Below are 24,655 nucleotides of genomic sequence, written 5' to 3'. Positions count from 1 at the left end.
TTTAATTGGCAGAAAGTCAGGGTCGAGAGCAGCAGAACCCCTGGGCGAGGTGGATGGCCACGGGAAGGCGAGCCACTGCCTTCGGTCTGTTCCTCTTTGTTGATGAAAGCCTGAAAAGTTGCTCGCCACTCGCTCTGTGAAATGAGGCCATTGCCGCTGCATTGTTGCTCACAGCCAAGGAAGAAAGCATGTGCTGTCCTCCAAATACTTCCTGGCACTTTTTTTCCTACTTCCTGATATTGCTCTGAAAGACTCAAATGGCATATATGACTGCTCAGCTTTCATTTGACTGCTGTAGCCCTAAATGATGGGAAGATGAGGTGAAGTAGAATTTTCAAGCTATTTAACTCACTGAAAATCCAAGTCAAAAATTCTTAACCCTGCTGAACACATTCTAGCCATCCATCAGACTCTGAGAGGGGATTGGTTCCAAGACCACCCCAAATCTGAGAATGCTCAAGTCCCTTATACAAGGTGGCTTTTTGGATTTACATATAACCTACACTCATCATCTCTAGACTATTTATACCTAATACAATGTAAATGCTATGTAAAGCTGCCAATTTGCCAAAATTCAAGTTTTGTTTTTTGGAACTTTCTGGATTTTTTTTTTTTTAATCTTTTCTATCCACCGTTGGTTGAATCCATTTATGTGGAACCTATGGATATGGAGGGCTGACTGTACCTGATAAATTGTTTTATGCCCTAAGGGTAATGTTTGATGACATATTTCTTAGGTTCTGATTCAGTTTCAGGTCTTAGGCCCTCAATGTCCCACATGTTATCTTTGTACCCAGCAAAGGCCCTCCTAGGTTATCAGGTCTAAAATCCCAGGCAGCAAAGCCCAGAGCCAGCCAGGGCTCGTGGCAGCAAGCATCAGAGGGCTTGCATCCTCCCAGGTCCCCTGTACCTGAATAGAGTGACATTCGTACCCCTTCTCCTGTGACGTCTGTGGGGAGGGCACAGTGGAGCCCAGAAAGCCCCAGCGTGGCACTCTCTCCCTCTCCCCAGAGAGCAGCATCTTTGTGGATGTGGCCAGCAATGCCAGCGTCATCCTGGAGGGCGACAGTCTGCACCTTACCTGCAACATCCGGACGACGGGCCGGCCACCCAGCCGCTTCTCCGTCATCTGGCAGCTGGTGGACCGGCAGAACCGCCGTAGCAACATCATGTGGCTGGACCGAGACGGCACTGTGGAGCCCGGCACATCCTACTGGGAGCGCAGCAGCTTTGGGGGCGTCCAGATGGAGCAGGTCCAGCCCAACTCGTTCAGCCTGAGCATCTTCAACACCAGGAAGGAAGACGAGGGCCAGTACGAATGCCACGTGACCGAATGGGTGCGGGCCGTGGACAACGAGTGGCAGATCGTGGGGGAGCGCCGGGCTAGCACTCTTGTCTCCATCACCGCTCTCGGTAAGTAAGCTCTGCTGTCTTTTGGTGGGACCGTTGTGGGAGATGCTCCCGTATCAAGACACTTAGGAGAAAAAGTCACTCAGTCGTGTCTGACTCTTTGCCACCCCGTAGACTACAGCCTGCCAGGCTCCTCTGTCCATGGGATACTGGAATGGGTTGCCGTTTCCTTCTCCAGGGGATCTTCTCAGCCCAGGGATCGAACCTGGGTCTCCTGCACTGGTGGACTCTTTATCATCTGACCCACCAGGGAAGCACATGGGAAATGTACAGCACCTTCCAAAGGTTTTGATTGAAGAAAGCATTGATGAAGTATGGATGGGGTTCAGGGAACCAACAGTGGTTCAGCATGGTGGGCCCAGGGGATGGGTGACAACCGGGCACTGTTACTACTCCTGGGTCTGGGTGGTAGGAATGAAGTTGTAAGCATTCTGGCCTGGGTGGTCCCAGATAGAGGAGCAAAGACCACTGCTAAAACTAACCTAGAAGAATGGAAGCAGGGGCTCAGCCCTCCTGGCAGTTTAGAGCCTGGCAGAGAAGGGTAGGACAAAACCTTTCACCATTTATTTACCATTTACTACCCTTCCTGGCTGAGTGTAAATAAAGTTTAATTGTCCCTTAGAATCCTCACCTAGCCTATAAGTAAACACTGTCATTTTACAAGGAGACTCCTTAGGGGGGATAACTCATTTGCCCAGGGCTATAGCTTTTAAATGACAAACCCACAGTCTTGAACCCAGGAAGCCAGCAATCTGCCTTAAAATTTTTTTCAAAGCCTATGTTTTTATCTTTTCCTCCATACAGCTCTTCCTAAAGAAAGCCATTTCCTGATTAGCACGAAATTAAGATACCTTGATACCCTGGCTAAAACAGGGTATATTAGATTTCCTTTTCATGGGGTAGTTAAAGAGGCTTCCATCAACATTTATCTGCCTAATGGAATCTGTATATTACATTTTACAAGACCAGTCAGCTACTTTGCTGGGAAGGTACCTTGTCATGTTAGGTGTTCCTGTTTGCCAAGAGACTGTGACATCAGTTGTCCTCAGCGATTTCGCATCCCACCCCTGGACCATGCTCACCTTCCTCATTGGGAGGGCTGCTGCTGTTTCTGGGCACACCCCACTGGAAGGGGCAGCCCCAAGTGGTTTTGCCCTCACCAAAGCCCTGTGTCACCACCCGCCCCAGATCAGAACTACTTTTCCTTTCCAAAGCTTAATCCCAAAGACTGACCTGCTTTCTGCACTCACCATGCAGCTCAGATTTCTGTGTCTGGAAACCTCATCTAGTGGTTGAGTTTCCTGTTCAGCTCAATCCCTGAACCTCTGCTCAGCATCCTCTGTGGACATATGGGAAAGGAACCTATGAGGAGAGTCCTGGGTGTCCAACAGGGGGCGTCTCTCCTTCCTGTGAGGCTAGGAATGTCTTGAGGGGTGGTTAGAGGTAGAAGGAATTTTATAGCATCAGGTTGTCCTCTGAATTTTTTTTAAACCGTGTGTATATGGTTTTTGTTTTTTTACCTTTTGGCTTCTCTGGGTCTTTGTTGGGGCACAGGCTTAGCTGCACCATGGCATGTGGGATGTTAGTTCCCTGACCAGGGATCAAACCCAGTCTTCTGCATTAGAAGGCTGATTCTCAACCACTGGACCACCAGTGATGTCCCTGTCCTCTGAAATGTTTTCATATTCATCGTATATCTGTGGTTCCCACAGCCAGGACTTACCAAGGGATTCTGACCTAACTCTGCCAAAAGATTTCATTCCGTACCTTGTCTTTTACCAATGGAGTTTAAAATACTTTCCTTTAAGTCTTTTTTTAAAAAAAAACGAACTATATATGTAATAATAAGTATTACAATGTATTACTATATATGTAACAAAATGCAGTAATACTGTAATAGTACCTTGGAAGGTACTATTCCAAGTATTTTACATATACTAACTCATTCAGTCTTCACAAAGACCCATTTTACAGGTGGGGAAATAGAGGCAGAAGATTAAGTAACTCGTTCAACATCACACAAGTAGAAAGTGTCGAAGTTGGGCATCTGGCTCCAGGGTCTGTGCCTTTAACCTAACTACTGCCTTATGCTTCCCAGGAGTAAAGCCACCTAATAAGTCCCTGGAATCAGTGATATACATGTTTGTAGTCTGACTGCCTTTTACTGGCAGCTTGATACTGGGCAATTTATATACACTCTCTGGGCCTCCTCTGTTTCCTCTCTGTAAGAAAAGAGTGCTAAGCCCACCTGTCCTGCAAGGTTGTTTTGAGGATTCAGTGAAGTGACGTGAAAGTGAAGCAGTTGGCACCATGCCTGGCACATGATCAGTTCAGTCGCTCAGTCGTGTCCAACTCTTTGCGACCCCATGAACCGCAGCATGCCAGGCCTCCCTGTCCATCACCAACTCCCAGAGTCTACCCAAACCTATGTCCATTGAGTTGGTGATGCCATCCAGCGATCTTATCCTCTGTCATCCCCTTCTCCTCCTGCCCCCAATCTCTCCAGCATCAGAGTCTTTTCCAATGAGTCAACTCTTCACATCAGGTGGCCAGAGTATTAGAGTTTCAGCTTCAACATCAGTCCTTCCAGTGAACACCTAGGACTGATCTCCTTTAGGATGGACTGGTTGGATCTCCTTGCAGTCCAAACAACTCTCAAGAGTCTTCTCCAACACCACAGTTCAAAAGCATCAATTCTTCGGCACTCAGCTTTCTTCACAGTCCAACTCTCACATCCATACATCACCACTGGAAAAACCATAGCCTTGACTAGACGGACCTTTGTTGGCAAAGTAATGTCTCTGCTTTTAAATATGCTAGGTTGGTCATAACTTTTCTTCCAAGGAGTAACTGTATTTTAATTTCATGGCTGCAGTCACCATCTGCAGTGATTTTGGAGCCCAGAAAAATAAAATCAGCCACTGTTTCTACTGTTTCCCCATCTATTTCCCATGAAGTGATGGGACCAGATGCCATGATCTTAGTTTTCTGAATGTTGAACTTTAAGCCAACTTCTTCACTCTCCTCCTTCACTTTCATCAAGAGGCTTTTTAGCTCCTCTTCACTTTCTGCCATAAGGGTGGTATCATCTGCATATCTGAGGTGATTGATATTTCTCCCGGCAATCTTGATTCCAGCTTGTGCTTCTTCCAGTCCAGCGTTTCTCATGATGTACTCTGCATATAAGTTAAATAAGCAAGGTGACACTATACAGCCTTGACATACTCCTTTTCCTATTTGGAACCAGTCTGTTGTTCCATGTCCAGTTCTAACTGTTGCTTCCTGACCTGCAGACAGGTTTCTTAAGAGGCAGGTCAGGTGGTCTGGGATTCCCATCTCTTTCAGAATTTTCCACAGTTGATTGTGATCCACACAGTCAAAGGCTTTGGCATAGTCAATAAAGCAGAGGTAGATGTTTTTCTGGAACTCTCTTGCTTTTTCCATGATCCAGTGGATGTTGGCAATTTGATCTCTGGTTCCTCTGCCTTTTCTAAATCCAGCTTGAACATCTGGAAGTTCACGGTTCACGTATTGCTGAAGCCTGGCTTGGAGAATTTTCAGCATTACTTTACTAGCGTGTGAGATGAGTGCAATTGTGCAGTAGTTTGAGCATTCATTGGCATTGCCTTTCTTTGGGACTGGAATGAAAACGGACCTTTTCCAGTCCTGTGGCCACTGCTGAGTTTTCCACATTTGCTGACATATTGAGTGCAGCACTTTCACAGCATCATCTTTCAGGATTTGAAATAGCTCCACTGGAATTCCATCACCTCCACTAGCGTTGTTCATAGTGGTGCTTTCTAAGGCCCACTTGACTTCACATTCCAGGATGTCTGGCTCTAGATGAGTGATCACACCATTGTGATTATCTGGGTCATGAAGATCTTTTTGTACAGTCTTCTGTGTATTCTTGCCACCTCTTCTTAATATCTTCTGCTTCTGCTAGGTCCATACCATTTCTGTCCTTTATCAAGCCCATCTTTGCATGAAATGCTCCCTTGGTATCTCTAATTTTCTTGAAGATATCTCTAGTCTTTCCCATTCTGTTGTTTTCCTCTGTTTCTTTGCATTGATCGCTGAGGAAGGCTTTCTTATCTCTTCTTGCTATTCTTTGGAACTCTGCATTGAGATGCTTATATCTTTCCTTTTCTCCTTTGCTTTTTGCTTCTCTTCTTTTCACAGCTGTTTGTAAGGCCTCCCCAGACAGCCATTTGGCTTTTTTGCATTTCTTTTCCATGGGGATGGTCTCGATCCCCGTCTCCTGCACAGTGTTAGATAGGGCACACAGATAGTGCTCAGGAAATTCTGGCTGCTCAGTTGTAGGATCGTAACCAATGTGTTAATGGTCCATCATACTGTCAGGGCTGACGGGACTCTAATCACCCGTCCTGAGGAGTCAGTATTTGGGGTTAGGGATGCTGGAATATGGAGAGACTCAGCCTAGCACACCTGCAGGGCCCCGCTTTGCCCAAGGTCCCCCGTTCTGAAGATTGGTCCTTCCTGCTGTGGGTCCTTTGCTGCCTCTTTTCCCTGGATTCCATGAGGAGATGGAGGTCAGACTGGGGAGCCAGCCCGAGCTGCCCTGCCCAGGGAGCAAGGGCACCTGCCCCGCCTGCCTCCCGCTTCTCCATCAGAAGCGCGCTGATGGGCCAGGCCTGAAGGCAGTCGGCACTGGGCTTCATTCTCCTGTTTCATCGTGGAATCCAAGCTGTCTAGGGATGGTCCCGCCTCCATGCACTCAGTCTCTGCTGTTCAGGGGTGCGGTGGGCATCGACGCGACAGAAATCCAACTGAACGTTTCATTGGGAAGGGTTTGCTAGTGCTGCTTAAGGATAATCACCGCCAGCCTCTTTCTGTGAGGTCCTGTGAATTGTTGGGTTTGTGTGTCAGCACGCTAGCAGAAGTAATACTGGCCTGAGCATCAAAAGAGCCCCGTGTTCTTTACATCTGTGTCTCTTGCTGTCTCGCATACAGGGTCATTGTTACCATCTTTCTAAATTCCATATATATGCTTTAATATACTGTATTAGTGTTTTTCTTTCTGACTTACTTCACTCTGTATAATAGGCTCCAGTTTCATCCACCTCATTAGAAGTGATTCAAATGCATTCTTTTTTATAGCTGAGTAATATTTCATCGTGTATATATAGCACAACTTTCTTATCCATTCGTCCGCCGATGGACATCTAGGGTAAAAACCACTACAATATTATAAAGTATATAGCCTCCAATTAAAAAAAAAAACAAAACAGCCCCGTGTGTGAGCCTTTGTTCTGTTAGCTTTTGCCAGGAGCTGTCACTGCGTCCCACTGCCCTGAGGAAGCCAAGTGTCTGTCTCCATGCAGATGGATGTGTCTATCTTCCTCTCTCTGCTCTCTCTCCAGAAACGGGCTTCTCAGTCACTGCCGTCTCCCGCACACCGGGGGTAACCTACAACGAGTCCTTCGACCTGCAGTGCATCATCAAACCCCATTATCTCTCCCGGGTCCCTGTGTCAGTGACGTGGTGGTTCCAGCCGGTGGGCACCAACGAGTTCCACGATCTGGTGACCTTCACCCGGGATGGAGGAGTCCAGTGGGGGGACAGATCTTCCAGCTTCCGGACCCGGACGGCCATCGAGAAGGCAGAATCCAGCAACAACGTCCGGCTGAGCATTAGCCGAGCCAGCGACACGGAGGCGGGCAAGTACCAGTGTGTGGCGGAGCTGTGGCGGAGGAACTACAACAACAGCTGGATGCGGCTGGCCGAGAGGACCTCCAACCTGCTAGAGATCCGGGTGCTGCAGCCAGGTGAGGGTCCTGGGGGGGTCCCACGTGCCTCTTCCAGCTGTTGAGATGCAGGGAGGCAGGACGAGTCGAGTGCTGAGCCCTTGGACGGGCTGCTTTTATTTCCCAGCTTTCTAGTTTGAGAAATTTCACGTGTGCAGGAAGCTACAAAACCCGTATTCCCTTCCTGTGATGACCAGTTGTTCACATCTTACCGTGTTTGTTTCTCCCTCCGTGTGTCAGTTTTTGTCGATTTTGAGACTTAAGAGTTAAGTTGCCAGCATCAGGACACTTCCTCCTAAATAGTTCAGTGTGGGTCTCTGAAGATCAGGACTGGGTCCCACCCAACCATAATAGCGGGCTTCCCAGGTGGTTCAGTGGTAAAGAATCTGCCTGCCAGTGTAGGAGACGTGGGTTCGATCCCTGGGTCAGGAAGATCCCTTGGAGCAGGAAATGGCAACCCACTCCAGTGTCCTTGCCCAGAGAATTCCATGTGATAGTGAAGAGCCAGACACGGCTGAGTGCACGCAGACACTCTAGAACCACAACAGCATTGTCAGACTCTGGGAATTTAACACGATTATAGGACAGTGCTAGCATTTTGCCAGTTGTCCTGAAAACGCCTCTTATAGTGTTTCCTCCTTCCAAACCCGCATTGAGTCACGGGTCACAATCATATTTAGTTGCCATGTCTCTTTAGATTCCTTTAATCCAGAACACTTCCCCAGTCGCTTGTATGAGTATGTGTTTGTGTGTATGTGAGACGATGTTGATATCCGTGGGGTATGCAGGCCAACTTGACTGTTTGTGGAAAGCTCTGTCTCTTAATGTCGTCTCCTATGATCCTTGCAACAGTGCTGTGAACAAGGTACCCATTGTCCCCTGTTTGCAGACAGGAACCTCAGAGGCGAAAGGGAGAATACAGGCTCTTACTGAATGTTTGCTTTGCACGGGGTGCTTGGGATTATTTTATCAAAATTTCACAACAACCCCAGGAAAGGTCAAGTGATCAGCCCAGGGTCATGTAGCTGGTAAATGGAGCCATGTTTGAATCGTTTCCCCCACACTGTTTGCCTGACCCAGGCCCTGCCCTCCTGCCCTGGATTGGAGCAGTTGAGAGCTCCCCTCTCCTGGGCAGGTGGGATCTTTCTTGCATCAGGTTGTAAGGACACACTCATTTGGGGAGCCTTAGTCAGGGGGCAGTGTGCAAACACTCTCACCTTGATCAGGCTCTTCCTCTAATGAGAGGGTAAGTTTCTGCTGCTCTTTCTCTCTGTCTGTACCTGTCTCCAGTTAGGTTGGTGGCAGGCAGAGGGAGGAGCCTGGCCCTGAGCAGGAGAGCACCAGCAGCCATGCAGTGAAGGGTGGGATCTTTGCAAAGACTTTGCAGAGATACCTCACCGACTTTGCAAAGATGGTTTGAGCAACATGCAAAAAGGGTGTTTCTGATGGCTCACAGCCATGGTGTGCGCCCAAACCCCATCTGTGCCACCACTGCAAATGATCACAGTGTTTGTTATTTTCAGCAACGTGAGGTTACAAAGTGGCAACATCTGGGCTTATCCTTCACCTCTTCTAGCCCCATAGCAGGGTCCTGTTTGGAATGAATGACTTGGATAAGTGATGGGATGGTTCCCTGGCCAATTAGAGCTGAAACTTGGACAGCAAGATGCCAGGGCAGAGGCTGTTCTGCTGAAGTGGATTTGCAGGTTAATGGGGGGTTAAGCAGAGACCCTGTTTTGTGTGAACCCTTGTTGTGGAAGATGCTGAGGGACCTGCTTGTCTGCTTCTCTGAATAATTGCATCCTTTGTGGTCTCCTCTGTCCTCACGGTCAGATTGTGAACCCCCTCAGTGCCCATCACGTGGTTCCAGCTATAGAAGGCAGAGGAGGTACTGACCCTAGGACCTTGACTGGTGCTGCCTTTTCAAATAAATTCCTAATATTTGCTTGCTTGTCTTATTACTTAGAAGCTAAGACGGAATTTACTTAAGGAAAGAAAAAAGAATTTGTTCATTGAAGATTCTAGTTATTTGGATTTGGATTAATTCTGGTGCTACTAAAAGGGAAGTAGGGCTTCTCAGGTAGCTCAGTGATAAGAATCCACCTGGGATGCAAGAGATGTGGGTTCAATCCTTGCGTCGGGAAGACGCCTGGAGAAGGAAATGGCAACCCACTCCAGTATTCTTGCCTGGGAAATCCCATGGTCAGAGGAGCCTGGTGGGCTACAGTCCCTGGGGTTGCAAAGAGTCAGACATGGCTTAGCAACTGAAACAATAACAGCTAAAGGGGAAAGGGGACAGAAATGTACTAAATACCTCTTGGGTGCCAGGCTTTGTGCTTAATACCTCTGTTTTCTTTTCATATTCATCCAGCAGTGAAATAATATAGATGTCTTTATGCCCATTTTGCTAATGAGGAAACCCAGGCTCCCAGTGTTTAGGAGCCTTGATAGGGACAGTTTGCTTGTTAGATGGAAAACAGATTGGAACAAGGAGCCTAGGTTGCTCTGATATCCACATACCTCCATTTTCCATTATATCATTTTATTGCCCCCTGAAGAGTTAGGGGACCCAGGATCTGCTCTGAGGGCTATATATTTAACTCTCACATGGCTTACACTGAGTCAGTTTGTTTGTAATTTCACCATGAAGCGAGAACAAGCAGCGACTGGCATGGGAGACTTGGGAGCAAGTGCCCGGGTGCTTGGCCTCTGCTCAGAGCAGCATGGTAATGCACTTGGCTGGCCCTCTGGGGGCCGCAGAGAGCAAGGTGGGAGCTGAGGCTGAGCGTGCGCAGCTCCTGGGAGGGACTGCGGCACCAGAGAGAGTGCATCCCCCTTAAGTGTTCTGATCGCTCCTTATCAAATATTTATGCACTTAGCACTTAATATTTTCCAAAGGGCTTTGTGTTCATTTTTACTCTTTTCCTCACACACCCTGGTTGTTACTAGAGCTTTTATTTGGGGAAGTAGGAGTGGAGAAATTCCAGAGGGCTGGCCACGAGTCAGAGCGTGTATTGGACACTTGGTGTGGATGGGCCTCAGTCGCCTTTCCTGCAGCGTTGAGAAGAAAATACTGCTTGCCCGTTTTATAAATGGAATATCTGAGGCTCCGAGAGATCAGGACTCGCCAGAGTCCAAAAACTGGGAAATAGGGGTGGGAATCCAGGTATGAATGTCATTCAGAAGCAGTTGGGGTGGATGATAAAGGGAGACTTTGGCCTTTTTTAGACCGTATCAGAAATGATCCTTTCTTGAGCTCCCCTGGTGGTCCAGTGGCTAGAATTCTGTGCTTCTACTGTGGAGCCTGTGCTTCCACAGGTTCCGTTCCTGATCAAGGAACTACGATCCTGTGTGCTGCATAGCACACCCCGTCCCAACCCTGCCCCCCCGCGCCAAATCCTTTCTGCATTCAGTTAATCTCATTTACCGAAGCAGTTTCTCTTTGTAGAGTGCTGTGTGGAGGTGTTTCAGCACTGGTGACGGAAGAAGTAACTGCAGTAGTGATAGCAGCTGATCTCTATTGAGCATTTCTTGCGTGCCCATCACCACCCTGAATGCTTTATATGCAATAATGCTCTTCATTCTTAGTCCATGCAGTTCCACGAGGGGGTGCTGGTTTCACCCGTTTTATAGGTGAGGACACTGACACAGAGGGTAAATAAATTACCCAGCGATCCATAATAAGTGGCGGAGGCAAGATTCAAATCCAGACAGGCAGTCTGGCTCCAGAGCCCAGGCTCTTAATTTAATTCTATTATAGTATTGCCCCCGCCCCCCCGCCTCAGGAATCTTCTTTGGTAACATATACTTTGATTTAATCCACCCTCTCTCTCAGGTTTACCATCCCTGAACCCCTTTAGCAGACTGTTAAATTTGTTTTCTTAAACTGGAATCACAAAGTCTCTGTAGAGGTTCCTCCAGACACAATTTGCTCATGGTGAAGGAGTTTAAATTGGGCCTCCTTGAGCACCTCTGTTTCTTCTCACTTCTGCCACCAGATGGCTCTAAGGCCTGGGACACCAGAGCTCAATCCAGTGCTGGCTTCTCTTCTTTTTACTCTTCTTCCACGTCTTGCCTCTCAAACCATGGATTCTTAACCCTGCTCTGGTGTTTTCCACAGGAACATCATCGTCCCCCTGCCCGGCCTTTTAGAAGATGCTTTTGTTGAATATGCTTGTTCTAACAGCATGACGTAGAAACCCAGGGACTGTTGGCTCACTCATGGAGGTCCTTTTATCAGCCCTCTACAGCTGGTGTCACCTGCTCCCAAGAAGACTGTGTGCTTTGTGCCCTAGACCAGTCCTTGTCAGGGCCCCTGACTGACCGGGCCGCACCGCGGCTCTTTGTTTCTTTGAAATCCCTGGCTGGATGGCATGATAAACGTGTGGATCCAATCGCTGACCATTCCCGAGGTGCACTTCATGTTCCAAAGGCACATCCATAAGGGCTTCTTCAAGGAATCCCGTCACCCTTCCTGTCTTGTTGATTTAGCGTAGCCTTTACTACCATTGAAAGCAGATGTGACACCACAGGGGCATTAAGCAGGACTCTTAAGCTAGTTCAGCATATTTGATTCTTAGCTCTTAATCACTTATTTTTCCTTTTAATTTTGAAGCATTGCTTTGCTTCCTTCTGATTTTCTTTAGCACCCAAAATACCCTCCAATTACATATTCCTAAATACAGAAGCAATAAGGGAAATGTCAGCACTCATTTTCCAAATATTTACAACCGTATCTTGGTCTGGCTGTTAAATATTGCGCATTAAAATTGACAAAGCAATAAACAAGCTTCTAGGAGGACAGCCTCCGGTGTAGAAAGCTGACTTGTCAGTGGGTGTATTCTGCAGGGATTTTGCTGATGGGCAGTTGGGATGAATATTTAATACCCTCTGGATGCTGCCAAATCCGTTTTCTCCAATTTCTTATTGCTGACCTGGCAGGTTGGGCGAGCTGAGGGCTCTTTTCTTTGACTTCCTTGAGTCCGGGGCCTGTGACAGTGGCTGTGCCTGTCACAGGCTAGTAGGTGACAGGCTGTCCTGTCCTTCAGAGAGGTTGGCCCCTCCTTTCTTTCAGGAGAACCTGAGGCTCTCTTTCCATCTCGTGTGCCTGTGGCTTCTGCCCAGTGGGTGTTGAGAGCAGGAGCGAGCATGAGAGCAAGCGCCCTGGAGGAGCCCCGGCCCTCCCCCTGTGCCTCGGGCCTGGTTGTCATGGTTACACCGGGTACACCCGTTTGGAGCCAGTGAGCAAGGGTCAGTGCTCTATCTGCAGACAGGTAAGGCAGACAGGGCATGTCTAGGTTACCCTAATTAGCTGTTTCTACCTCCTGACTTTTGCTGGTTTCTCCTTGCCCCTCCCTCCCAGTGCCTTCTACGAGCATGTTTGAGCACCTGCTGTGTGCCACCTTCTGTGCTGGGTGCTGTAGCTGCACTGATGGGTGTGTCACAGGGCTTGCCTCTCAGGCTGGCCAGAGGCTAGTCCAGGGGGTAGGCACAGGGTTGAGCGGAGAATCAGTTTGCATGGGGGTGGGTGGCAGGAAGGAGCAGCACAGCTTTCAGGCTCAGAGTTGTGAGTAAAGAACATCACAAGGGAGGCAGCAGCGTGCTTGTGACTGAAGCCTAGGGTTGGGGAGAGGTTGGGTTGGCAGGGGTCAGGGGAGCCCCACTTCTACAAGACAGCGTGGAGTGTCAGAGTTCATGAAGGTTAGAAGCAAGGACAGAGCAGACAGCCTGGGTTTGAATCTTGGCCCTACCACTTATCAGAAGTATGACTTTGAGCAAGTATTTTTATAGAACTGGGGATGATAATATTTATTGCATAGGTCTGGTGAGGACCAGATAGTTAATATTTATAAAAGGCTTAGAGCACTGCTTAGCACATAGAAAGGCTCGCATAATTGTGTGAAGTAAGAATATTCTAAACTGGGCAGATAAGACTTGGGACTGCACTTATTATGTTCTCCTTTTTTTAATAACAGTTTGTAGTAGTCCCTTTCCTACTCTAAAATAAAATTCATGGAATCCTTAAGAATTGTTGCTGTTGTTGTTCACTGTTGTTCAGTTGCTCAGTCGTGTCCGACTGCTTGCTACCCCATGGACTGCAGCACTTCAGGCTTCCCTGTTTGTCCTTCACCAGCTCCCGGAGTTTGGTCAAACTCATGTCCATTGAGTCAATGATGTTACAATGCCCTTATGGTGGCAGAATGGAGAAATTTTTTTAGTAGTTTGTAATAAAGCAATAAACTCTAACATGTCAGTGCTCGGGGGTGGCGACTGTGGGAGGATCGGTCCCCAGTTCCTGCTGCTGCCAGGCAGAGGCCCTGCTCCCCACCCCCTTGCTCCGCCTGATTGTGTCAGTGCTCGGGGGTGGCGACTGTGGGAGGATCGGTCCCCAGTTCCTGCTGCTGCCAGGCAGAGGCCCTGCTCCCCACCCCATTGCTCCGCCTGATTGTGTCAGTGGTGCCACTTCTGAGCAGCACTGCTGTCTGGACCGGTTTCCAAGATCCTGAGCAACTCGTGAGATAACGCTGAACAAAGCAAAGGAAACCCTTCCCTTGATTTGCCTAGCATATGTTAAAGCTGTGGAAAAAAACAAAAAGTATCGTGCTGATAGCAAAATGAAAAGTGCTAGGTACTAGCCACCAAGTTTTCACTTCAATTAATGTCATGTGAAAGTCACACGAGACACGAGGCAGAGACCTCTTGCAGAGTCAACCCAGGTTGGTTTACAGAATCTACTGGCTTTAGGCCATCTCATATTCTGTACCCTCCCTCCGCCGCCCTCCCCCAACCTCAATTTCCCTGGTGTCCCTGAGAGCATTGCTGTCCTGTTGAGAACTGCAATGTGGGGAGCGACAGGCAGGCCCTAAGCTGGGAGCAGCGAGGTCCTGTCTGCAGCCTAGGAGGCTCTCCCTGGTGAGACTGAGGCTGGAGTATAAGGTCTGAGAAGGAGACAGTTAGGGGCTCAACCAGTATGAGCACGGGGAGGGAAGGGAGGGATGCTAAGGTGGTATTAAGGCTGTAGGGACTCTAAGGTGTGGTAACTGCTGACTAGCAGGTGCCTTTGCCCCCTCCTTTCTGTTTATGGGGGTTGGGGGAAGTTGGTTGCAGAAGTTTCTAGCCGTAGTGTTTTGTTTTAACTTACTTATTTTTCTCTGAGTTGGGTCCGTTGCTTTGTGAGGGCTTTCTCGTTTGGTGGGCAGGCTTCTCATTGTGGTAGCTTTTGTTGGAGCACAGGCTCTAGGTGCACGGGCCTCAGTAGTTGCAGGCTTCTGGCTCAGCAATTATGGCGCAGGGGCCTAGTTACTCCGAGGCATGTGCAGTCTCCCCAGACGAGGGATTGAACCCGTGTCCCCTGCATTGGCAGGCAGACTCTTATCTACTGCCCTGCCAGGGAAGTCCCCCTCCTTCTTGAAGATGGATAGGATTTGCACATGCGTGCATACAACACACACACACACACACACACACACACACACACACACACACTTCTCCTGCAGCCCTTCCTTCATTCTCTCCCAGTCTCCTGGCTGACTTACGTCCCTCAATTTGAAAAACCCTTGCTGTCCAGCTACTGCCCCCTGTAGTCCTAACATGACTGATGACTGTCACAGATCTCTAACAAAGACAGAGCCATCCCTCTCTCCTTCTGCTCCTCACTGCCTGTTTGCTGCCCTCTGGCTACTGCTCACGCTGCTGTGCAGAAACTGCTATCTCCAGAGTTACCTGCAGCCACCTCGGTGCCACACCAGTGATTCCTCAAATTTGGTGCATCAGAATCACCTGGAGGGCTCCTGAAACCACAGGTCGCTGGGCCTCGGGCACAGTGTAAGTCAGTGTCTTCACCCCACATGATGCTGATGTTGCAGGTCAACAGGTAATCAGAGGCGTCAGATGGAGACTCTCCAGGTACAGAAAGAGCCTTTCTCTCCAACAGCATACAGTCCAGCTCTGGGAGCTGGGAAGTGCCTGGTATCTGTGCAGACATGTGGGGTGTGGGAAGGATCTGGCCTGCAGCCTCTCACCCATCTTCCTACCTTTTCCTCCTGCTGACTCATGGTTGGGAATTAACCAAGTCCTCAGCGACTTTTCTTTCACCTTTGTGTTTATTGTCTAATTCCATTCCATTCACTCACGCAACTGAAAGGTTTCTCAGGCTTTCAGGTGCATTGGAACCACCTGGGGATCTTGTTTTAAAAAAGGCAGGGTCTGGTTCAGGAGGCCCGAGGTGGGCCCTGTGTATCTGCATTTCTAACAAGCTCCCAGGCGACACAGATGCTCCCAGTCTGCAGACAGTAGTTTCCGTAGGAAGTGTGCAACTTACGATTGGCAGTTCTTGACTTAGTAGGGAGCTTTGAATGTGGGATTGAGCCCAGACACCAAAAAGAAAGGGGAATGGTGAAAATGTTCTGTATGTTTATTGTATACCAGGCTCTGTGCTAATTTCTTTCTGTAGAATATTGCTTTTTAATCTGCACAACATTCCTCGGAGGTGAATGCTGTGATGTTTCTCATCTTGCAGATGAAAATGCCTCCGATTCTTAAGGGGGCTGGGCTCTCCCCACCCCATAGAGGAAGGTGGTGCCAGCTGGCCGCACATCGCCCAGGGCAGTGCCGGGTGGGATGCGAGAGTGTTTCCTAATTACTGGTGCAGGCTGCCATCTCCCCTGGGCTTCAGGAAAGGTCCTTTCTGTCCTTGAGACGCGAGAGGAAATTCAGAACGTAGGCATGGAGCTGACCCCTTGCCCGCCTGTCAGACATGCACCAGATTTCAAAAATGCCTCTCTTTCAAGCTTTCCGACACTTCACACTATTTTGACGTGGAAAGGAAGAAAAAAAAAACACCTGAAATGCTTTGAAACATTTCTCTTCCTTGGATTCTTGTTCTCAGACCATGTGACTAGTTGAAGTTTAGTCATAGGAATACAGTTTAACATATGCAGTTACTATAGCAATGGAGGTTTCCTTAGTAACAGTTGCAAAAATAATCTGGCCCCAATTAATAATACATTTTAAATCTCTTTCTATTCTACACTGAACAACCCAGTTATTTTGGCCAAGCACCAGACAATTCAGGTGGTGTCATTTGCTCTGATATAGATATCATTTGCATGCAGTGAATCGGGTTGGAAAGGAATGAAAAGGGAGCTGGTTGTTTCAAGTATTAGAGGCATCGGATCTGAAAAGTCGACTGGCAGGTTAACGTGAATCTAGTTTCCAGAGCTTGGGTGCTTGTTGGTGAAGCCTGCCCTGGATTCCAGTGCCCTGGGGATGTTGTGCGTTTGAAGAAGGAATAAGGCAGGAGACTGGGCTTGTTGCCCAAAAAAGATGAAACCAGAAGGGTGGGGTCGTGGCCCAGGGGATTTCTCCCAGGTTATTTCAACCACATGTGTTGATGCCTTGAGAAGGTCTGTAGGTATGTGAATTCGGCTTCGTGAAGAGTGTCACCTGATTTAGCACCGGAAGACACAGCCTGAGAGTTGCTTTTGTAGTCATGGTATTGTGTATTGGACTCTGCTATACTTAGCTTGCTGAATCCTTTCAGTCACTCAGAACCTTTGTCTGTGGCTTAGCCGGGTGTCCAGGTGACAGTCTGGAGCTTTCGAAAGTTTCAGTTGCCTTGGGGTATGGGACTTGGACCTTGATCCTGCCTTTCCACTCTCAGCTCTAAGAGAGCCAGTCGGCTGGAGCTGACAGAGAGACCCAGGCATGACCAGTGGACTCAGTCCTGTGTCTGGATCAAGAGACTGATCAGCGGGGATGCTGGAGACAGGCCCAGGCCAACCTGCCCTGGCCTTACCTCTGGGCAGACTCATTGGAGGAAGCCCAGCTTGCTCTCCCTATCAGGGTCTGTGCCTTGTCCTGAGTTTCTTTCTTAGCTGATTTGGTCCTCAACACACACAGTATAAAGAGAAGGGTGAGGGTAAAATGATGTTTTTACTTTTAGCTTCCTAAGGGAAACTAAAATTTGTGATTTTTTTTTTTCCCTCTTTCTCAGTAAGGGGAGGATGGTGAGTAGGGGAAGCAGAGCCAAGTATAATAATGATGAAGTGGGTGAAATCTCCAGTTACCTTCATAAGATATATTTCATTAGACCATGGCTTCTTGGCACTTTAAAGGAGAGCACGGTAATTAATTAGGTAGGGTAGATCAGGAGAGAGGAGAAGGGGGGCTGGAGTTAGCTCTGTTCTGTCCCATTGTTCATCATTTTTTTCTCTACCTTCTCCTTCCCCCTCCTCCAAGAAGAGCACCCCAGCATCCTCCCACCAACTGCTACCATATTTCTCCCGCTCACTCTCATTCACTCACCCACTCACCCACTCATTCATTCACATATCCCAGAAGACATTGAGTGAGTGAGTGCTCTCCGAAGCCCAGATCTGGGGGTGCAGTGATGAGAGCATCTCCAGGCAGGACCGTCTTATTCTTCAGAGCACCCCTACCTTTAGCCTCATGAGGGACATGGAGCGGGCATACTCTAAACAGGATGAGCAGTTGGAAGCTGCTAACTGCTTCCGCAGGAAAATGCTATGGGCAGGTGTGTGTTTTTGCCAACTCTCCCTGGAGGCTCTGTGACGGGCTTAGCAGCCAGGAGAGGCAGTGAGGACCTGAGCTGGGGGCGAGGCAAGGCAGAGGCAGAGGCAGGAGAGGCTGTTTGGGGTGAGATGGGGTCTGTGCTGCTTCCTTATGTCAAGCCATGCTTTGAGGGAAGCCCGTCAGTGTTGGGTCCTCTAGGAACTGTGCTAGACGGGGAACCTGGAGGCAGGACCTGGGATAGGCCGCATTTCCAGGAGTATGTGGTGATTCTGCTAAAGCGCCCCCTTTTGCTTTGCAGTGACAAATCTGCAGGTGAGCAAATCAAAGCGGACCCTCACCCTGGTGGAAAACAGGCCCATCCAGCTGAACTGCTCAGTCAAGTCCCAGACCAGCCAGAACTCCCACTTCGCTGTGCTCTGGTATGTTCACAAGCCCTCGGATGCTGACGGCAAGCTCATCCTCAAAACCACCCACAACTCTGCCTTTGAGTATGGCACCTATGCCGAGGAGGAGGGCCTGAGAGCCAGGCTGCAGTTTGAGAGGCACGCGTCCGGAGGTCTGTTCAGCCTCACTGTCCAGAGAGCCGAGGTCAGCGACAGTGGCAGCTACTACTGCCATGTGGAAGAGTGGCTGCTGAGCCCCAACTATGCCTGGTACAAACTGGCAGAGGAGGTTTCAGGGCGCACAGAGGTCACTGTGAAGCGGCCAGGTAAGAGCAGGGGTGCAGCCTGGGCAGTGGGCGGAGCGCAGAGAGACTGCCTGGGGGTGGCAGGCTCTGCAGGTTCATGCTGGATTAAGTGTGGCACAGAGTGTCAGCCTAGTACACTGTGGGCCGTCCACTTTACCTCATGGGTCCTGGTACTGATGGCAAACTCAGAGGTGCATTCTTGACTCTGCTGTTGTAGACAGCATCTTCACCAGGGAAAAGCCCAAGGGACAGACAAGGGTCGCAAGGGGCAGCAAGGCAGGGCCCCTGGTGCTCCCGGATCTCGGGCTGGTGCCAGCTCCATACCCAGGATTCCTGCCCGGAAGGCGTTTTCTGGTGGCCTTCATCTGCTTCTGCCTTCTTCCTTTTCACCCAATCCCAGTCCAGGAGTGAGCCCTTCCTGTCCGGACCGAATCACCCCTTGGCCCCTCTCAGGTCCTGTAAGTGTGGCCTTTATCCTGTTTATGCTCTGCTCCCTGACCTCTGCTGGCGCGTTTCCAGGGAGGGAGCACTGACTGCCTCCACCCACTTGGTTCCACTTTTGGGTGGCCCTGGTCGTTAGAAAGTCCCCTTCCCTGTAATTTCCCTCTCAGTGTTAGGTCTGTCCCACAACAACCCGAGATTAGTCTAAGTGATACCCTTTCAAATATGTGAAGGGAGCCCCTTCTCCTTGTTGAAAAGTTCTAGTTCTTTGCGCTTTTCACATAATGTGGCCTTGCGCTCCTCTCCATCCCGCATTCCTGCGTGCCCTGTAGTTCACCGTTACCACTACTGGTGCTTCCCGATGGGCTGTGGGATGCTGTGTTGCCCCCCATGCCTTTGCGTATGCTGTTCTCTCCTGGAGTGCACCTCCCCTGACGCTTCTCCCCTGTCTTTAGCCCATTTCTAAGACTTCACTCAGCACCTCTTCCAGGAAGCCTTCTCTGGTTTCTCCTGTGTCACCAGGGGTTCCACAGAAAACGCATAGTATAATAGGTGTTTTCATTTCTTCTCCACTATGCTGTAAGCACTTAGAGGACAGGTGCTGTGCCTTTGGATCCCCAGCCACTGGCATGACACCCTTAGTAAATATTGGTTGCTTTCCCTGACACCCCCAGGGCCTTTGTGCTTGTTATTCTCTCACCCTAGGACATGTTAACCATAGATGTCCATCTATCTCACTCTTCCTCAGAGAGGCATTCCTAGCTCATTTTAACTAAAATGGTACCCTAATCACCTCATTGGAAAAGACCTTGATGCTGGGAAAGATTGAGGGCAGGGGGAGAAGGGGACGACAAAGGATGAGATGGTTGGATGGCATCACTGACACAATGGACATGAGTTTGAGCAAGCTCATGTGTGCACGTGAAACATGAGACAGTGAAGGACAGGGAATCCTGGTGTGCTGCAGTCCACGGGATCGCAAAGAGTTGGACATGACTTAGCGACGGAACAACAACAATCACTCCGTGTCTCCTTTCTCCAGCCTCTTCAGAGCACGTCACCACCTGCAACAGCTCTTTGTATATAAGTCATTATGAACTGCCTGTTCGTGTTTGTACTTGCGGACATTCGTTTATCATCAGTCACTATGTGTTACTTGTTTACTATTTATATATTCAGAATCAGTAGGCGGGAAGCCCCACGAGTGAGCACAGGTCCTGTTTTCCGCACCATGCTATTCTCACGGCTTGTCTCCCAGGAGACCTCCATAAAAGTTTGTTCTGTAAGCAAATGAAAGCAGATGCAGAAGGGGTGGCCTGGCCCAGGCCGAATGCCATGGGGCTGGTCCCCTCCTCTGCTCAGGATACTGTATTTCTCAGGCCACCCGGTCCTGGGCTTCTCATCTGCCTCATGGTCCACCCCTTCTGAGGCATAAAACAGGAAACTCCAGTCTCAATGATTCCTGTTGGTATTTCCAGTGACCTATGCCCTGCCTGCAGGCCAGTCCCTGGGGCTTTTGAGAGCTGAAGATTGCCATTAGCCCCACAGATGCTCTCTTGGGTTTCTGTTCTTCGTGTCTGTGTTCAGTTCTGACCATTTTCCCCATCGGGAGGCCGTTCAGCCCTCCCCCAGCATGTGTTTCCTCTTAGTCATCATTCCTCCTTTCCCTTTTCTCGTTTGTGCTGAAACTGAGAAGTTCTTGGTACAGCCTAAATTTATCAAGGGAATTTCCCTGTTGGGGATAACAGACTCTCAGCAGCAAGCTAACTGGGGCACAAGGGCTGTAAGGATCCTTGTCAAAACACAGCTAGTGAAATCTCTGTTAATGGGGAATATTAACACTATAAACAGAAAACTCACAGGACACAGATTAAAACAACACCTTCCCCCTTTTTAGTTGAGATTAAAAAAAATTTTTTTTGATGTTGACCATTTTTAAAGTCTTTATTGAATTTGTTATAGTATTGTTTTTATTGTTTGCATTCTTGTTGTTTGGTCATGAGGCATGTGGAATCTTAGTTCCCCAAGCAGGGATTGAACCCACACCCTTTGCATTGGAATGTGAAATCTTTACCACTGGACTGCCAGGGAGGTCCCCAGTTGAGATTTTTAGTTTGTATGTTTTTCTTTTTTTCCCCTCCCCTACTTCTTCCAGTCCCCCCACCCCCTTTAATAAGAAAGCATACACTCATAGAACTTTTGGAAAATACTAAAAACCACAAAGGAGAAAATAATCTTTCAACCTTGAGATGAGAGTATGTGTATATTTTCAGAGATTGGTTATTTAAAATATTCAGTTGTTTTTTAAATTTTTTGACCTTTTATTACAAAAGTGGAATAAATGTGCCTTATAAAATATTGTGACAGTGTTGAAGTGGAAAAGTGAAAAGTGAAAGTTCCTCCCCCTCCCTGACTCAGGAGGTGTTCTTTCTAGGGGCTTCTGTGCATTTGCAGTTCCATAGCTTTTTAACCCGTTTAGTCCAGAGAGGCTCTTTGGGCCCTTCTGAAATGGCAGGGATGCCATCAAAGCATGTTTAATGACCATATTTAATGACCTTTTTCTCTGGAGAACAATCTGATTGGCTGAGGTTTCAAACCACCATCCATATCAGTCTTTTCTTTACTAATGTTAGATCAGTTCTGCTCCCATCTTGAGAGGAAACCCTTATGGTCTTTTTGTTTTTGTTTTTTTTTGGTAGAGAAGGTAAGAACTGCAATTCTTAGGACCAACTGGTGTACATATTAAGCTGGCTTTCCCCTGCTGTTCCTCTGAGGTTGATGGCTCAGCATATTCTGGCCATATGTGGTCAGTTTTGAACATTTGCTGTTACTTCCAGCAGGGTTCTCACCATGCCCTTTCCATCTCTGCCCTGCCAACCCCTCCAGTTGGCCACGTTCCTCATGCTCTGCTGTCACTTGGACGTGGAGTCGTCTACCGTGCATGCTTGTCCTCTCCTAAGCATCTGAATCTATGAGGGTTATAAATTTGGGGGCAGCTGCTACTGTAACAGCAAATTCCTTGAAACTCAGGAACTCAGACCCATGATCAAGAACTCAAGAGTGCACACCTGAGCCTGCCACTGTCGTCCTGTCTTTGGAAGTCATGCACTCAACGTCCACTGGGAAAGGTTGCATGCAAGTGGCTCGTTGTTTGCCTGTTGGCAACTTCTCTTTCCTCACTTTTGCAGACAGCCGCCTGAAGCTCAGCCAAGCACAGGGCAACCTGTCGGTTCTGGAGATGCGGCAGGTGCAGCTGGAGTGCGTGGTCTTGAACCGCACGAGCGCAGCCTCACAGCTGCTGGTGGAATGGTTTGTGTGGAAGCCCAACCAGCCAGAGCGGGAGACTGTGGCCCGCCTGAGTCGCGATGCCACCTTCCACTACGGAGAGCAGGCAGCCAAGAACAACCTGAAGGGCCGGCTGCACTTGGAGAGCCCTTCCCCGGGTGTGTACCGGCTCTTCATCCAGAACGTGGCCGTGCAGGACAGCGGCACCTACAGCTGCCGTGTGGAGGAGTGGCTGCCCAGCCCCAGTGGCACGTGGTACAAACAGGCTGAGGACACCGCTGGCCAGATGGCTGTTCGCGTCACTCGACCAGGTGAGAGTTAACCTCCCCAGGCCTCCTCTCCCTTTGGTGGTTCCCCTCTGTGATCGTTTATGCGTTGCATAAAATTAATTTCAAAATGAACCCATTGTTAATTAAATTAATACAATTAATTAGTTACTTGCAGTTAAATGTATGAGCATTTACGTTTTACATTTGCATTCACGGTGTCTGAGATCTTTTTTTCCCCTGGTGAGTGAAAAACTGCACATCTGGCTTTGGCCTAAGGTGATTCCATTTCTTAACTAGAATAACATTTGTCACTTATTCCAGAGCCTGGAATACTTTTTAAAATTTATTTTTAATTGGAGGATGAGTGCTTTACAATATTGTGTTGGCTTCTGCCACACAACAGCGTGGATCAGCCATAGGTATACATATGTTCCCTCCCTCTTGAACCTCCGTCCTGCCCGCCACCCATCCCTCCCCTCCAGGTTGTCACAGAGCACTGGCTTGAGCCCCCGGTGTTATGTAGCAATTTCCCATCAGCTTATCTGTTTTACATATGGTAATGTATGTTCAATGTGACTCTCTCAATTCGTCCCACCCTCTTGTTTCCCCGCTGCGTAAAGTCTGTTCTCTAGGTCGCCGTCTCTATTTCTGCCCTGCAAATAGGTTCATCAGTACCATTTTTCTAGATTCCATATAGATGTGTTAATATATGATACTTGTTTTTCTCTTTCTGACTTACTTCATTTGAGTCAGTTCTGGTGATGTGGATGAATCTAGAGCTTGTTATACAGAGCAGTGTTCAGCTGCTTCAGTTGCGTCAGAGTCTTGTGACCCCGTGGACTGTAGTCCACCAGGATCCTTTGTCCGTGGGATTTTCCAGGCAAGAATACTGGAGTGGGTTGCCATTTTCTTTTCCAGGGGATCTTCCCGACCCAGGGATCAAACCCTCGTTGTAGGCAGTCTCCTGCGTTGCAAGTGGATTCTTTACTTACTGAGCCACAGGGAAGCCCATTTACAGACTAGAATATTTTCTTTTCAAAGAGTACATTCAGATTCAGACAGGTGGCAAAAATCTTGAAACAGTATAATCATGTGGTTCTGAAAATTCAGTTTGTGGATTTTCAGTGGAAAAGAATTGATTCACACGATTTAAATAGAAAATGAAGTAGCTGTAGCCTTTACACTCTCACTTCCTAATAATTTTATTGGTGCTAATGACTATTCTGTGCAGCCTCATGGTTTTCTTTATTGTTGGTTCTAAAGTACCCAAATGTGCATAATTACTGGGTAGAATTATTGTTCCATATTCAAACACATAATTAAAGCAAAGATGTGCAGGATTCCTTTGTCCTCTGAAACACCATGTCATCACTCATCCCTATCAGACCACAGGTCAGTTAAGGACAGTCCCCTGAAGGACATGGGGCAGAAATGCACTGGGACCTGTATCCAGAGGATACAGGTCTTATATGTCTTATGTTCTGAGCATCCCAGGGTTCTGTTTGTGGTCACTGGTGCCGAGGGAAGCTTTCATGATGTTTTCACATCTAAGTAGAGCAGCTCTTTTTGTTGGTGGAATCCTGGAGCCTCACGGTTATGCCCGCCCCACACATCATGGCACACACTTCAGTGAGCAGATACAGCCTTTGTTATAGGAGAGGGACACTATCTCTGCCCTCCTGTCTTGCCTAAGCTGGAGAGGGAATTGCCTCTGCTTTGAGATGTATTGCTCATGAGCTTTCTTCCCCTTTCCCCCTTGCCTTGAATGTGCTGCATGTCTTTCCCCAAAGACAAATGGTAGATCCAGCAGCTGATCGCTGTCTCCCTCCTCCTCCCACCCATTTTGTAGATCCCCACATGAGGCCCCAGGCAGCATGGGAGGAGGCAGCCAGCTGCATCCCTCCCAGCCACAGAGGGGAGGTTCATGTTCAGTCCTCACCAGGGCCCTGAGTGTAGGTACTCTGGAGAGAACCAAAGCCTAATGAGAAGTGTCACACTGCCAGTATGTTGAGCAGACTGAGGGGTTGCCCAGGTTTCCCTCCTGCCACCCTGTGTGCTCAAAGTGTGGCCCCTAAATCGTCAGCCTTGAGTCTGCCTCCTGTCTAGCCAGTTGAGTAGCCTAGATTAACCAGCTGTCTGCCTGCCTCACTTCCTTCTCTGATTATATAAGGTGATCATACTAATAACATAGCATTTGGAAAACAGAAAAATACAGTTTTGAAATAAAAAATTATCTGTAGGGACTTTCTTGGCAGTCCAGT

At 48.5% G+C, this 24,655-nt stretch overlaps 1 protein-coding gene across 17 annotated transcripts in view; it reads left to right on the top strand.

Moving 5' to 3' along the window:
* Positions 1-24,655, top strand: part of IGSF3 (immunoglobulin superfamily member 3) — a 132,548-nt gene that overhangs the window by 77,541 nt on the left and 30,352 nt on the right. For all 17 annotated transcript variants that reach the window (XM_060401604.1, XM_042253039.2, XM_042253051.2 and 14 more), the window contains 4 exons: positions 1,012-1,413; positions 6,795-7,199; positions 18,010-18,420; positions 22,029-22,436. In XM_060401604.1, the coding sequence (XP_060257587.1) occupies positions 1,012-1,413; positions 6,795-7,199; positions 18,010-18,420; positions 22,029-22,436 (1,626 nt within the window). The remainder of the gene's footprint in view (positions 1-1,011; positions 1,414-6,794; positions 7,200-18,009; positions 18,421-22,028; positions 22,437-24,655) is intronic.

This window comes from Ovis aries, chromosome 1 (assembly GCF_016772045.2).
Source record: "Ovis aries strain OAR_USU_Benz2616 breed Rambouillet chromosome 1, ARS-UI_Ramb_v3.0, whole genome shotgun sequence".
Taxonomy (NCBI): Eukaryota; Metazoa; Chordata; class Mammalia; order Artiodactyla; family Bovidae; genus Ovis; species Ovis aries.
This window is presented reverse-complemented; position numbering and strand designations above follow the sequence as displayed.